Genomic DNA, 15,055 nt, shown 5'->3' with positions numbered 1-15,055 from the left:
CGGACGAGAAGTGAACTCGAAAATCCGAACCGTACTTTTCTTCTTTTCTAGATTTTAGGCATGACAGGGACTTTGAGTTTCTATACTTAACTATAGCAAGGCCGTAGCGCATGTTCTTTTAAACTGAGGCATTTCGCCGAGCGGCGCGAGGCGAAAAATTTTTGGGACCTTTTTTTTTTAGCGGGGTTCGGATGCATGAAACGGAAGAAGCTTATTTCAGCATTACTATCTTAAAAAAAAAAAAAAAAAATATATAACAGACTGAATGCGTTTTTTTTATTAGCTAGCCTAGTAAGTAACAAAACAAGTTTCAACTATGTTGGTCAACCAAAACTTTCCGATTCTCCTATGACCTGTACTATCAAAAAGCTTCAACACACGTTCTGATGTATATATATATATTTATGTCCAACAGCAAGTTATAAGCTTCTAAAAGACGAGAACATATTATAAGTTTTAAGTCTTTGGTCTGACCTACCGTTCGGAGTTCGAACCCACGGCCTACCGCAATATAATCAATGGAACACGCTAGCATACAACCAGACAATGCTAATAATAATAATAATAAAACAAAGAAACACAAAATTTTTTTTTCAAACAATACCAAAAATATATTTCATAGATATAGGAAGATGTGGTGTGAGTGCCAATGAGACAACTCTCCATCCAAATAACAATTTAAAAATTAAAGATTAATAAAAGTCATGAATTGCCTTATACATTAAAGACTTCCATATAAAAGGCGCTTCATGATTTTGTTTAAATTAATTACAAATAATCATTATTTTTTGGTCAATGAAATATTTTATCGATTTGCATTTGCGGCATGTTTGTTGTTCAGTGTGTAAACATTGGTAGATTCAAAAATTAACCAAGAAAGTTATAAGCCAGCATACTTATCGGGGGTGTTTATACTCATGAGTTTCCCTTTTCATCTTTTTTCTCTTTAAAGAACCCGTCTTCAACCACTTTTGTAACGACATAAATAAGATTTGTTTTAATTTGTGTATTTTGATTTGAAATCGGGACTCTTATTTTTGTTACCGTCACCGCTATGCATGTAAAATAATTATATTCAGAATCGCTGCTGCAGATTGGAAACACTGTATGTAGGGTGCCGGTAAATAGTTTGAAACTTGAAACTCGCATATTGATAATGTAAAATACATGAAATTAAAAAAAATTGCCACTTCTAAAGTTTGATCGTCGTTTCAAAAGTGAGGCATTTGCCTCATTTGCCTCCATTACGCTACGGCCCTGTATAGTATAGAAAGTCCCTCTGTTTATTTGTATTTCGTGACTTCCATCCGACGTATTTTACAAGTTTGTCAAGTTAAATGCATTTACGAAGAGACACGTGTGTCGTTTACTGTTGAGCTAGAAAATGATAAAACTGTGACATTTTAATTTGTAAATTGAAAAAGAAATCTGTGTCAGAATTTTGACATATGTTATAAGATCTTATAAGAAGATATGTTTGCAATACCCTAAACGAAAATAAGAGAAAAAAAACGATGTTACTCGAACCTTTGTTCTTGCTACAAGTAAACTGAACTTCCGAAAAAAAACACCTTTCATCCCATTGTATTTTTCTTTTTATTAGTCTACAATAAATTTTATATATAGGAGTGTCTGGATGGGATTTATTTTCCTTTCTTCGTTGTCTAACTTTCATACCATTTTTCTCTGTTTTTTATTTGTTTTGTTCACATGCACTTATTTTTTTACGCCCCCCCCCCCTCCTTCTTCTTTAGGTTTCTAGCGATCCTTCAATTATTAAAGATTATTCGCCGATCTTACACAAAGGTAATAGGAACTTTTGTTTAGAGACAAATGTCTTCTTTAGTGACGCTAATTCTCTTTCTATATAATTACAATGTGACCCCTGTTATTTTTTATTGCATTGCTCTTTGCTTGTTTATGTTGCCCTTTTTTCAGCGGTAATTTTTGTCCATGAATGTTTTCTATTCTATAAACCGCATCCATACCATCGTATATCTTAATCCTTTTTCTGTTTCTGTTTTTGTTTGAGTTTAATTTATAAAACATCTGGAGGCCAAGTGTTTCATTTACAAAATGTCTTAAAAGGATTAAAATAATTTTTCATCAACCACCTGGACATATGTAGATCGGCAACCCACACCAAACGCTACTGCTTACAAACACAAATACAATTTTTTGGCTCCGATCGGCTCATTTTTCAGTCAGAATTAAATCTTAAGTGTTAACATGCTCTTCCAGAAAGGTATGTAATTGATCTATGTTATACCACTTTTTTTTTTTTTTTTTATCCCATTGGCAATCCTACACAATCTCCTCATTTGTATACCGAATATAAATACTTCACAGGTGTATGAAATCAAAATGCGGCTTCAATAATACTATTTTTGTATCAGTTATGAAAATCCTTGATATCCAGTTATCTTTCAGAAAAAAAAAACTTGACCAAAACCAACGACTATAATGTGGATGCTAAATTGTAAGCATGTGCATGGTGTAATGTAGTTTGATCCTTCTTTGATAAAAAAATTTAACCTAGTTTAAGATCTGGAGGATTTCCTTGCCTTTTTGAACTGCAATAGTATGTCCAATTTTGAATGATAGAAAAAATGGAATCCTGATAATTATATAAACCCTATTGCAGTTCTAAAGTGCATTTCAAACTTCTTGGAAATACACTTTCAGTGCAATTTTGTGATTATCTAAATATTATAAAAGTATAAAATGGTTTTGATAAGTTCATGGTAAGGAATCAGACATAATTTATGCATAAATTCATCATATATATGTTGTGTACAAGTTATCATTTTGTACAAATTATAATGTGTACAAAAATATTGTACAAATTATAATGTGTAGAAACATATTGTACAAACTATAACTTGTATTTTGACTTTGTACAAATGGCAGCAGTCCTTTAAGGCTTTTGCACCAATTACTGTTTTTCAGGGGTATCCTTTGCGCCAATTTTTTTTCCAAATGTATCATTTGCGCCAATAATCAGTACTCATTTGCGCCAATTTACCTGTACACATTTCTATCATATATATGTAACCGGGAAATTGGCTACTGATTTAAAGTTGATAACGAGCTGCAACCAACGACCGGTTGCAGATGTTGGCGATGCCAACATTAGATAATGACTAGGATGTAGTCACTTGACTGAGAATACTCGCTTTAACTCCACTTGTAGAATTAGACACAAGTCCTATGCAGTAGTTAACAGTTTAATGATTCAGGATGGAATACATGTAGTTTTACAAAATGTTACAAATTGATGTTCTTTTACACATTGACATATTGAGCGGATGTTGCCAGTTCGAATGCCCGACTCTCACTGAAGTTTAGAACTTCAGAAAACATATTTAAATCAAGAATTTACTTGGTGACAATTAAATAATAGACACGAGATTACAAAATGACAATGAAATACTACGATAAGAATTAACAAAAGATTATAACAAAAATCTGTCGATTGAGCTTTTAGGCTAAATAGCGGCGTAATTGAAATGACTAGAGGATTAATTATTCTTTACGTAAAAAAACTTAAGAACTCTGTAAAGCTGTGACTTTATCTATTATTTACAAAAAGAATTATCTTGAAACAAATTTCTGACTTTGTGAAAATATACTTGACACTTAATTATTACTTATAATACAAAAAGCTTTACAAAGAAAAATTGTTACATCATAATGAAATTACTTTGACGGACAAATATTGCAAATAAAATGATTTCGATAAAACAATGAATAGTTTAACAATGAAATGACATTTTATGACCGTACAGTTTGTCAACGAAAGTTCAAAAGTATCATATTTCTGAAGAATACCCTTTTCAAACAGCTCCAAATGAAGATGCATAATTTACACAAATTATCCCTATCACAGATATTTTAATGATTAATATTTTATTCTTATAATATGTTTGGCTTAAAAAGTATCATATGATCGGAGATATTTCACCATGATGATGAGCCTCTGAAGAGAAATGACGTGAAATGCAATAGACAGTCCATGTACAGAGACAGAAGAAAACTTATTGCTTTCAAGTTGAATATTTAATACACGATATGCCAAAAGAAAAGAAAATATAAACTTTTGCTGATAATATTTTCCACACATACGTTGATCATGACACAGTGCTTTGCTCCCACCATCCGTATGGGCTGAAACTCTATCTAAAGATGTAATAGTAACGGAGCAGAAGCATTCCACGGGGAATTATTATGAACTGTTTTATGCATTTCATCCTTCAATGATTGTCTTTTTGGACAATAAAGTGGAGTTACAAGCTACTACATACATTAAATTAGGAGGTACTCATGCAGCAGCAGTACGAGGAAAGAATGTTTCAGAAAAGGAAACATTTGCCGTGTAAACTGCCGGTTCTAAGTCAGAATAAAGGTGGAGGGAAGTCATATTTCTTCTAATTGGCGCAATCGTATGTTTTATTTCTGGCGCAAATGATACCATGTAATTTTAAAACAGGTGGCGCAAACGTAGCATTGGAGAAAAAAAGTTGTCGTGCAAAAGACGCATTTTTGGCGCAAACGGATCTCTCCCGTACAAATTATAATTTGTACAAAACGTGCCTGTTGGTTTTCCCGTTTGAATGGTTTTACACTAGTAATTTTGGGGCCCTTTACAGCTTGTTGTTCGGTGTGAGCCAATGCTCCGTGTTGAAGGCCGTACTTTAACCTATAATGGTTTAATTTTTAAATTGTTATTTGGATGGAGAGTTGTCTCATTGGCACTCACACCACATCTTCCTATATCTATCTCTGTACAAATTACAATTTGTACAAAATTTGATCAAAATTCACTTATAACTTGTACAACAGTTTTAAATATGAATTTTAGTGAAACATGGATTGATTCCCTCGATAGAATTGTAATTAACTGACCACACACTAAACCGTATTAACAAAATACACTGTTTGTACACAACTACAAAAGGCAGATTGATCTTCGAAATTTTGAGAGAGAGAAAAGTAAACAAATAGGATTTTTTTCAAATTTTTAATACATAAACTTCTTTTTTCTTAAAAAAAATATCATTCAATATTATTGCTTGATTTGTTCTTCTCGTTATTTTGAGGATTTTTTTTATTCATAAAATTTGCAAAAACGATTATAGTTGTAAATTTTTATATTTTGTATCGTGAAAGATCGTGTACAGCTTTTTGATGATAAGGAAAAGGATCTCAAAAGATATTTTGCCACTTATTCATTATTTCAAAAAGTCCATGAAATCAATCAAGTCCTTCTTTAAGCAAGTGATAATTTATATTTGTAATTGGTACATCAAAAGATTGGATTTACATGACTTATTCCGCTTCACTTTTGTTTGTGAAAAGATTGATGGTTCAATGCCATTGGATATGATGATTTTATAATACAACACCAACTATTTTCTTCATAAAATAAATGTCTGTCTGTCTGTTCTGCATACGTTTTAAGTTGTTTTTTTCAAGTTTAGATTGTCTCAACTGATTTCTGTTAAGTTTTATGCACAGTCATAGATATTTATGAGACGAAGATCCTTGTTAAAACAAAACAGATAAAAAATGGCAGAAAAACAACTGACATATTCCAGATTTTAGCATAGTCATATTCCTAACCAAATGGGGTTTTTAATCTCGCTTTCTTTCTGTGATATTTATTCATCTAAACGTCTAACTGAATCAGTGAAATACTTATGTTTATTCACAGAAACAGTTCATGAGCTTCAACGTTCGCTATGTGAAGCAGTTAAAATGCCTGTAGAACAGGTCGTCATCGATTTGAGAGTCAAAAGGTGGTTTGCAATACCTGATTCCATAAATCAGTAGATCACCTGTTCAACCGAATGATAAAGAACTACTTTCGAATTTTGTAACTTAGGTTTACTGTGTGGTCATTTAATAACAATTCTTTTTTTCACCAAAATCCATATTAAAATTATTGTACAAGTTATAAGTGAATTTTTGTCCATTTTTGTACAAGCACTTTTTGTACAAATTACAATTTGTACAAAGTCAAAATACAAATTATAATTTGTACAATATTTTTGTACAAAATGATAACTTGTACACAACATATACATTGTACCAGGCCCAACATTTTGTACAGTACGGCAGACGCGTGCATTTGTCCAAAAGACTCACCAGTGACGCTTGAATAAACAAGAATGTGTCCAAAGTACAGGGATGTCCCATCCGCACCATCATTTTCCATGATCAATGGACCGTGAAAATGGATTAAAATTAAAAGATCATATCATAGGGAATATATTTACTTAGTTTTAAGTTGATTGGACTTCAACTTCATCACGAACTACCTTGACCAAAAACTTTAACCTGAACTTCACACTATCATATTCTATGTTCAGTAGACCGTGAAAATGGGATAACATTTCTAATATGGCATTAAAATTAGAAAGATCATATCATTAGCAACATGCATGTTTACTAAGTTTCAAGTTGATTGGACTTCAACTTCATCAAAAACTACCTCGACCAAAACATTAACCTGCAGGGGGACAAACGGACCAGAAAACATAATGCTCATAAATGAGACATAAAACAAAACAAAAGGCAAAACAGAATACTTAAGCATTTAGGGCACAAAGGTCCAGAAGGTTTTACCAAATACATCAATGGTAATCTATTCCAGAAGCAGAAACACGCTACATGTGCCACTGCACTTACCCAGCTCATAGAAGAGTACGTACTGCCAAACAAACAAAATTAGTATTAATTATTATAACAGAATCAAGTTATATTCTTAGATTTAAAAAGCATAAGATTCGTCAGGATACATTCAAAGCTGATCTGGACGTATCTGTACATTGTTCCATTGAGCACTCCGAAAAAAAATGAGTATTGTGATTAAAATAAATGGCAGCGCAACTATTGGGAGCAATTTCCAATATGCCTTGTGCTATTTGTATGTTCTGTGTCATTTTTTGTCTGATATTAATGTGCGATCAAAATTAGTTTTACACTGAATGAACCTAATTGTTATCAAGATTTGTCCGAGAAATTAAATTTTCATTTGAATTTATTTGCTTTTATTTTTCAACTCACTTAGCTGACAATATTGAAACGATTCTGCTTGTATGTTTTACTCCATTCAAAAATGTTTTAATTATAAACGCATGTATAACATGTACCGGTCACATAACTAGATGTTGAATTATAAGCAGTCTATTTCTGGGACTTCATCACCAATGGTTCTTAGTGCTTCTTCGTCGATGTCATCACTTATGCCCTTGGTAAACAGTTTGATACCCTCAAATTCCAATAATTCCACCTCGGAGTGTGTTTTCTGTTCATTTGTGGACTTCCCGTCTGTGACTAAGATACCAATTTTTTCCATCTTTTTGCGATATCCTTGAGATTGGTACAAAGTAGAAGAAAACAAAATCGTGAGCACATGAATGCACTTATCAGATTTAATACTTTCTCGTTCTAACATGTATATCATAGATATAGGAAGATGTGGTGTGAGTTCCAATGAGACAACTCTCCATCCAAATTACAATTTATAAAAGTAAACCCTTATAGGTCATGTTTAATTTAATTATTTTATCATTAACATATTATCTTTTATAATTCCAACTTTTTTCTCCACATGAATAATCAAACCGCGTTAAAAATGACGGATAATGCCATGGTAAAACGAAAAAGACAAAAAGATAAAGCAATAATCCGCAAAACAATACATAGAAAATTATAAAGAAACGTAATAAAAACATCAATTTCATTAAAATCCGATGTTTAATGAGATTGTCTTCACAATCAATCCTTTATAAAGTCCAAAACCTTACCATTTTTCTTGGTAAAACCTTCAAGTCGTAATACATTTAGACCTTTGAAAGTATTAGTTACACCACCCTTCCATTGGATGCTTCTAATGGCTTCTATCAGTTTATCTTTTTTCTTGTACTGTTTCAGTGGTATATCCATTTTAGCATCATCCGAAAATGTTATTATTCCAATCTGAGTTTGCCCAGGACCCACTTTATTTTTGTTGATTGTTTCAATTACATAGTCCTTTGTCTTTTCAAACCCACTAGGTCCAAGTGAAGATGAAATATCGAGGACAAAAATTAGATCATACTGGCATGCTGTTAACAAAAAAATAAATATTATATATAAAGCTATATGATATTAATTTACTGGTTTTTCTATATATTAATCAAATACGAGGTAATAGAATCTGCTACTTTAATGTATTGTTTCTACGACCAAAATACGATGACAATATTTGATTTATACGCATCTATCAATGTCGCCAATATCAGAATTGCAATAAAGTGTGACTGTTCAGTAAAATATAATTCAAAGTTGAAACTATTCTGATCATATGTGCTGCGTGAGAACAGGACCCTATGTTTTGCCTCCGGTCGTAGTCCTTCCACCAAGTCATGGCCCCATTGCTTTCAGATTCTATGTTCATTTTCAAAGTTCAAACAAAGTGACATTGCATGTCAAAGCAAAGTTTTATGGTGTTTTCTACTGGAAAAAAATCATGGCATACAGGACAGAACTGGTTCCCGGAATTTCAGATGTGCCAAACTCAGATCTGACAAACAGACAGAATGGACCCTCTTTTGTAAATAACATTCATTTGTTTTTTTTAATATTCAACACCATAAGTCAAGAAGTGTTCGTCAATGATCATCAGTCCTTCAGCTTTCATATGATTCCAAGATTACCAAAATACTTCATATTTGAAAGTTACACCTAAAGTAGGAATTATTTTGTGTTAAATATGTACTACCTTCTCGTATGTGCTTTCTGGTCGGGCTCGAATTATTGCACGGTGTTACACCTTCATTATCATAAATATCCGATTTTTCAATATATATGCCAGTTAATAGTATTTATTTTTACCAAATGAATATCAAAATGCCTTTTTTTCAATCTTAAGGGGGCTCCTGGATATAAATGATTTTTTTTTTCTAATATAGGATTTCGCTATATTTTTTCATAAATAAACTGTATCATATACTTGAAAGAAAAGTGAAATAAACAAATGGGGTCACCGTTCATTTAAGCTAAAATCCGCCTCTGGAAGAAGCATACATTTTTGTTAATGTCCTTTTTTTCTGTTGAACTAATAGGAGAAAAAGAGGAAATATCAAAATAAAAAAAAAACCTAAAATAAGAAATCGCTTAAATTTTACAATTATTTAGTTTATGTACAGCTTATTTGAAAACAATAATAAAAAATATAGGTCACCGATGAGTTCAAAAAGATATCTCAAATTTAAGGCAAAAAAATGGCATTTTTGCACCAAAGGGAGATAATTTGGAGCTTTTTCAATTTTTAAAGTCACCTGGAGCCAAACCAAATCATTTTTTTTGGGTTGTTTTTTATACCATATCATAAAGTAACAACTAATAGTGTAATAAATAAAATTTGTAATGAAAAAATAAAGGTTTAATTTTTTGCTAAAATTTTTGTACCCACGAGCCACCTGTTAAAATAACCATATTTACTTCATACGTGTATAAAGTTTGTTCTAAATGTTTAACAGTTTGTATATGAATAGATAATCATGTTTATCAGTGTCCTTTATTTCATATTAAAGAAATATTGAAAACTGAATTCTATGAATTTCTGTTTGTCTTTTTCATTTTTGGCCATGGCGTTGTCAGTTTGTTTTAGATTTATGAGTTTGACTGTCCCTTTGGTATCTTTCGTCCCTCTTTTCTATGCATGCTACAATTAATTTGCTTCAGAAAAACCTGTATTTAGTTTTAGAAAGATATATATTTTGGTTTTACCTCTCCTTAATTCTTACTAATTTGATCTTACCTCCGCTCCCTTCTTTGCTTTCTCCACTGTTTTTACTTATATCACCTTTGCTTTCGCCACTGATTTTACTCTGACCACCTTTGCTTTCGCCACTGTTTTTACTCCGATCACCTTTGCTTTCGCCACTTTTACCACTCCCATTACCTTTGCTTTCGGCACTTTTTCCACTCCGACCACCTTTGCTCTCACCGCTGTTTTCTTTCGTATCCTCTTTGCTTTCTCCACTATTTTTACTCCGATCACCTTTGCTTTCGTTACTGTTTTCACTCAAATCACCTTTGGCATGACAAAGTTTGTTATTCAATTCTATTGTGATGGCAAACAAAAGAAGTATCCACCAGGCTTTCATTTTCGTCTTGTCTAAACATGAGATTTGAAGCTTTGTATTTTCTGAACAACACATTTCTTTCAAGCTAATTTTTATTTACAATGCATGATTGTGCATTTTTCATTATCAATCGTAAATTGGAATTAAAAAAGTATTAACAAACCTGTCCAAACTCTAAGGTTAATTCAAAAATGTTTTTTTTAATATTTTCAATATTTCCATAAAAAAGTAAAAGAAAATAGATGATTAAATCATAAGAAAAAAAATCCAACGTACACTCAACAAACCAAAAGCAAAAGGCTTTTTTTTCATAATAAAACCTACGTTATTACATGTTCAAGTGTTTGCAAGCGCAAACCCTGCTTATTTGTCATCAACCAGTTTGAAAATACATCAAATAGATTTTTTTTTAAATATTGAAAATAATTCAAGTTTATTAGTGATATAAATTGAACCAAAAGAAATAGCAAAGGGTTCATCTAATACCATTTATTTTACTGAGAATGAGCCTTTAAGTTGGATAAAGCATTACTTACCAAAACTGTTTGTCGCACTAAGTGTTCTTAAATTACGAAAATTCTTTTTATATACTAAGTAAATATTTAATTATGTTTATCTTGAATGCTGATCTTATCATAAACAGATTTCATCGGTCTGAATATGGCTGTAATTTTTTTTATCGAGCACTAATTATGATTAAAGAAAAACACAAATTTTTCTTAAAGATGCTTATGGATTTCAAGACAAATACAAAGTTCAATGAATATATTGACAACATCATTAACATATTTGCATAGTGTAGCAGCTTTTAGATTTTGTTGTATTTATTGCCATTTTATCACACAATTTTTTAAGACGTACGTACTGATGCACCAGATGTTTATTATATATGTAGTACGTATATTTGCTAAAGTACAAGTTTGAACCATTGGGATTAGTTGATTGACAATTGCTTAACGTGTTTTGAAAATAAAACCAGATTTATTTTTTCTATCATTACCTTTCAAACTTTATGTAGCGATTTCAAGAAGTGACCGGTGATAAACTACGTATTGATGTTCTGGTGATTTTTTTACGGACGCCTTCATGATTTGCAATTTATAAAAAGAAGACGATTGTAAATGAGACAGCTATGAAAAGGACCAGAAATGACAAGTGTAAAACAATTCAAAAGAGAAAAGTAACAGCCTGATTTAAGTTCGAAATATTAAATGAAAAACAAGTATGATACTATTAAAAAGTATACAACAAACAAGAATTATCTTTAAAAAAGATATCCGACGTATTTAAATTTGAGTATAGGTTAAAAACTATCATTTCGATAACCTTCAGAAGCACAATGACTTAATGATGCAGGACCTCTTTAATAAAATCTCTATGCAAATGTAACTACAAGAAATTCTTTACTAAGTCTGGTTATATTAAGGCAATAATATATAAGAATATTGTGATGACACCTAAACACTTTATTTATCAAAAATTCTAGTGTAAATAAAAAGAAACAAATATACATTTACTACTGTTTTCATTAAACTTAATTCATGGTTAACAGTTCAGTTCAGTTCAGTTTCTTGTATATTCCTCCATTAAATGTGGAGCACTACCCAAAGGGTATAGTTTGAGCAACTATTTACACCTTAAAACATAGGGAAACAATTAATTAAATTATATACAGATGACTGAATTTGGTTATAATGATCACTAGATAATAGATATCATAATTAATTCATAGGATTGTCATCATAAAGTTTTTAAAAAATATATAATAATTTATATGTGCTAGGGTGTAGGAAAGTGTTAAAAAACAACAACTGCATATACATGTATTTACAAGAACTAAAATGGTCAAAAGTTTAAAATTACTTATAATCATAGCTGAGAGTGCTATACATATATCAGGAATAATAATGAAAAATTTCCTGTAAGACTTATGTAAAGTGGTTGGGGTTTGGACAAAATTTAAGGTATAATATATACAAAAATTTTCTTTACAGTTTAATTTCTATATGGAGATCTTGTCATTACTCTTTTTAAATTATAACTGATATCTTACAATTTTAAAGTGAGGATTTATTTTTAAAAACTTATAAGCCGATAAGTAGTTGGATGGTATACTATTTGTAAGTAACAATTTTAAGAAGTTTACTTATACTGTACTTGTGATCAGGTTTTTTATCCTTTTTGTGCGCAGCAAGTGCATCTCATAACACATATTTCTAGCAAGAGTTTCAATGTTTTCATACACAGTTGGGTAACAGTTTATGTCCTTGCTAGTACAGTCTATTATGAGCTGCAGTAAATTCCCTTGTTGTTTGATCTTCTTGTATGTTGACGTATCAATTTCATCCATTGTCGGTTCGATTTTTGAGCAGTATTTAGATCTTATTTGCTCTAGTTCTTTGCAGTGTAGAATAAAATGTTCTAGATCTTCATTTTCCTGTTCGCAAATTGTACACATAGGGTTAACTTTTGGATCGAACTTAGCTCTTTTGGCTTGGAATATGTACGTTTGAGTACTTATTCTTGCTTTTATTTCTCCTGCCTTTACATCTTTACTATTGTTTTCTACACTTTTCCATATATTGTGAGCTTCATTTAATGGATTGTTCTGTATCTCTATGTATTTAAGTGATGTTTTTTCCATTTTTTCATTATGACATTCATTTTTCCAGTATTCCTTGATCTTTATTCCTACTAGTCTTTTCCATTCCATTTTATTCAGTGGATTTTCTATGTAGTAGCTACTGGATTTCAAATTGTATTTTGATAGAGTTTTTTCTACTCTGTTGATAAAGTCTTTTCCTCTTTGGTCTGAGAATACTATTTGTCGGCGCAGAATTTCACATTCTATGGTTCCTGGATTTCGAACAATATTCATGAAGAAGGTAAGTATATTTTTGTCTAATGTGATGGCAATAGGTTCTGCTCCTACCAGGGTATATACAGCCATATTTGCTGTATTATTTGGAAGTCCTTGAATTTGTCGGAGGATTTTTCTCTCTGCCAGTTCAAGCATATCCTTTTCTTTTCCAAGTAAGTTCATCACCTCAAGTCCGTATATGCTTCTTGGTACTGCATATGTTCTCCATAGCTTGTATGCAACCATGGGTAACAAAGCTAGAAACTATTGGTAGTATAAGAAGTATTTTTCTGTTTACATTCACCAAAACCCCGTGGAAATCTCACATGCGAAGGTGCGTTCTAAAAGTCATATGTTCGTACAACAAAGTTACCATTAAAAATTATATAATTGTCCCGAATAAACAGCTGTCATGGATGCAAAGAGCTATTGGAGAAGCAATTATTTTAATAGAAATATAAATCTTTGTAAGATCTAGTTCAAATATTTATAGTTTTCACTTGCTTTCGATCACGATATAATTTTCGAGACGTTTTTTCAAACACAACCAAATCACCCAACATGACAGCATTTTGTCCAATCACAGAAATGATTTTCGAGCATGCGTAGTCTGTTGCCATAGTGAAGCGTCCTTAAGTTCAAATTGCACAAACCGAAACTATACCGACTACGTCGGAAAACCGACAACCACTAAGTTATAGGCTCCTGACTTGCGACAGACACATACATAATGTGGTGGGGTTAATTAGCTATAAAATAAAATGTTATAAAAGGCCTCTAAAACAACAAATGTAAAACTATTCAAACGAGAAAACAATCTGTCCGATATATGTAAAACACAATGATAAACAATTGATATAATACAACAAAAAACAATCACTGAATTGCAGGATCCTGATATGGGACAGTCATAAATATAATGCGGCGGGGCTACTCATGTTTTCCGACGCCACCCTCTCTTAATTAACATTTGAAGAAGTGACTGTAACAACACAATATACCGGTAACGAACAAATTATAAAAATCGTTTAAAAAAGTGTTGACTCATTAGATAGATACAAAGTACGCGAATAACATATAACAATATGACCACAAAGACAAAAAGTATCATGAGAAAACTCGCAGAAGCCGGATCTGCATACCCTTTCGAGGCACCCTAGCTTCATAAAGGGTTTCGTGTTGCTTTACTTTAAGTATTGTTCTTGGTGATTTTTCCCTTTTTGTGTATCTTTTTCACATATGACATGACTGTATTTATACATCCCATAATAATTATTGTATCATTGTTCTAGGATAATTTTTGGATTGCTATTGCTACATTTCTTTTTTTGCTAATATGCTTTTTTCTATATATCTATATGTCGTTTTTGTGTTTCTTTGATACATATGACGTTGATCTGTACTTAACATCCCGCCATTATGTTATTGTTCCAACGATTGTTTTAACAGTGATCAAGATATAATCACAATGTTGACTGCTGTACCCTTATTTTTGACATGTTTACCCATTATGTCTGTTTGTTTTGTTCACACATCGATGTCAATATAATGGAATTCAATGAGCAATAAAACCAGGTTTAATCCACCATTTGCCACTGAAGAAAATGCCTCTACCAAGTCAGGAATACTGTGGATTCATTAATATTCGTTGGATACCAATTTTCGTGGATTTCGTGGGTACAGGAGAACCACGAATTCAAATGTTCAACGAATTACAAATTTTCTAAAGGAATTAGTGTACACTTTGCCAAAACCACGAAATTAAATATCCACCAATATGTAAGTTTTCTCCAAACCACGAAAATTGGTACCCACGAAAATAAATGAATCCACAGTATGACAGTTATTGTCCATTCCAGTCCATTTTTTGGCCAAAGCGTTGTCGGTTTATCTTTTAAATAATGAGTTTCAATAGACCTTTGGTTTCTTTCGCCTTTTTTATTTAGCAATTTAAGAAAGCCACTGAACTACGAGTAGAGATACACTATTTAAAAGAACCACAGAACATGCGACATCTGACAATTTCACATTCATAAAATAAAAAATTGAACAGTCTGGT

The 15,055-nt window shown here is 31.7% G+C and overlaps 1 protein-coding gene across 1 annotated transcript; it reads right to left on the bottom strand.

Moving 5' to 3' along the window:
- Positions 1–7,024: 7,024 nt before the first annotated feature.
- LOC134727178 (collagen alpha-1(XIV) chain-like) lies at positions 7,025–10,193 on the bottom strand. Its single transcript, XM_063591557.1, has 3 exons — positions 9,809–10,193; positions 7,812–8,111; positions 7,025–7,374 (listed from the first exon to the last, which is right to left on the bottom strand). The coding sequence occupies exons 1-3, from the start codon at positions 10,155–10,157 to the stop codon at positions 7,178–7,180; spliced, it is 846 nt and encodes a 281-aa protein (XP_063447627.1). The 5' UTR covers positions 10,158–10,193; the 3' UTR covers positions 7,025–7,177.
- Between the last annotated feature and the right edge of the window lie 4,862 nt (positions 10,194–15,055).

Source organism: Mytilus trossulus, chromosome 7 (genome assembly GCF_036588685.1).
Source record: "Mytilus trossulus isolate FHL-02 chromosome 7, PNRI_Mtr1.1.1.hap1, whole genome shotgun sequence".
NCBI lineage: Eukaryota > Metazoa > Mollusca > Bivalvia > Mytilida > Mytilidae > Mytilus > Mytilus trossulus.
This window is presented reverse-complemented; position numbering and strand designations above follow the sequence as displayed.

What these genes read in the sequence shown, in the direction of transcription:
- LOC134727178 (XM_063591557.1), bottom strand. Translation starts at nt 10,157, where the DNA reads ATGAAAGCCTGGTGGATACTTCTTTTGTTTGCCATCACAATAGAATTG. An exon ending in AAGCAAAGAAGGGAGCGGAG is followed by an intron (nt 8,112 to 9,808) that starts GTAAGATCAAAT and finishes TTTTGTTAACAG; the next exon opens with CATGCCAGTATGATCTAATT. An exon ending in AGGTTTTACCAAGAAAAATG is followed by an intron (nt 7,375 to 7,811) that starts GTAAGGTTTTGG and finishes ACCAATCTCAAG; the next exon opens with GATATCGCAAAAAGATGGAA.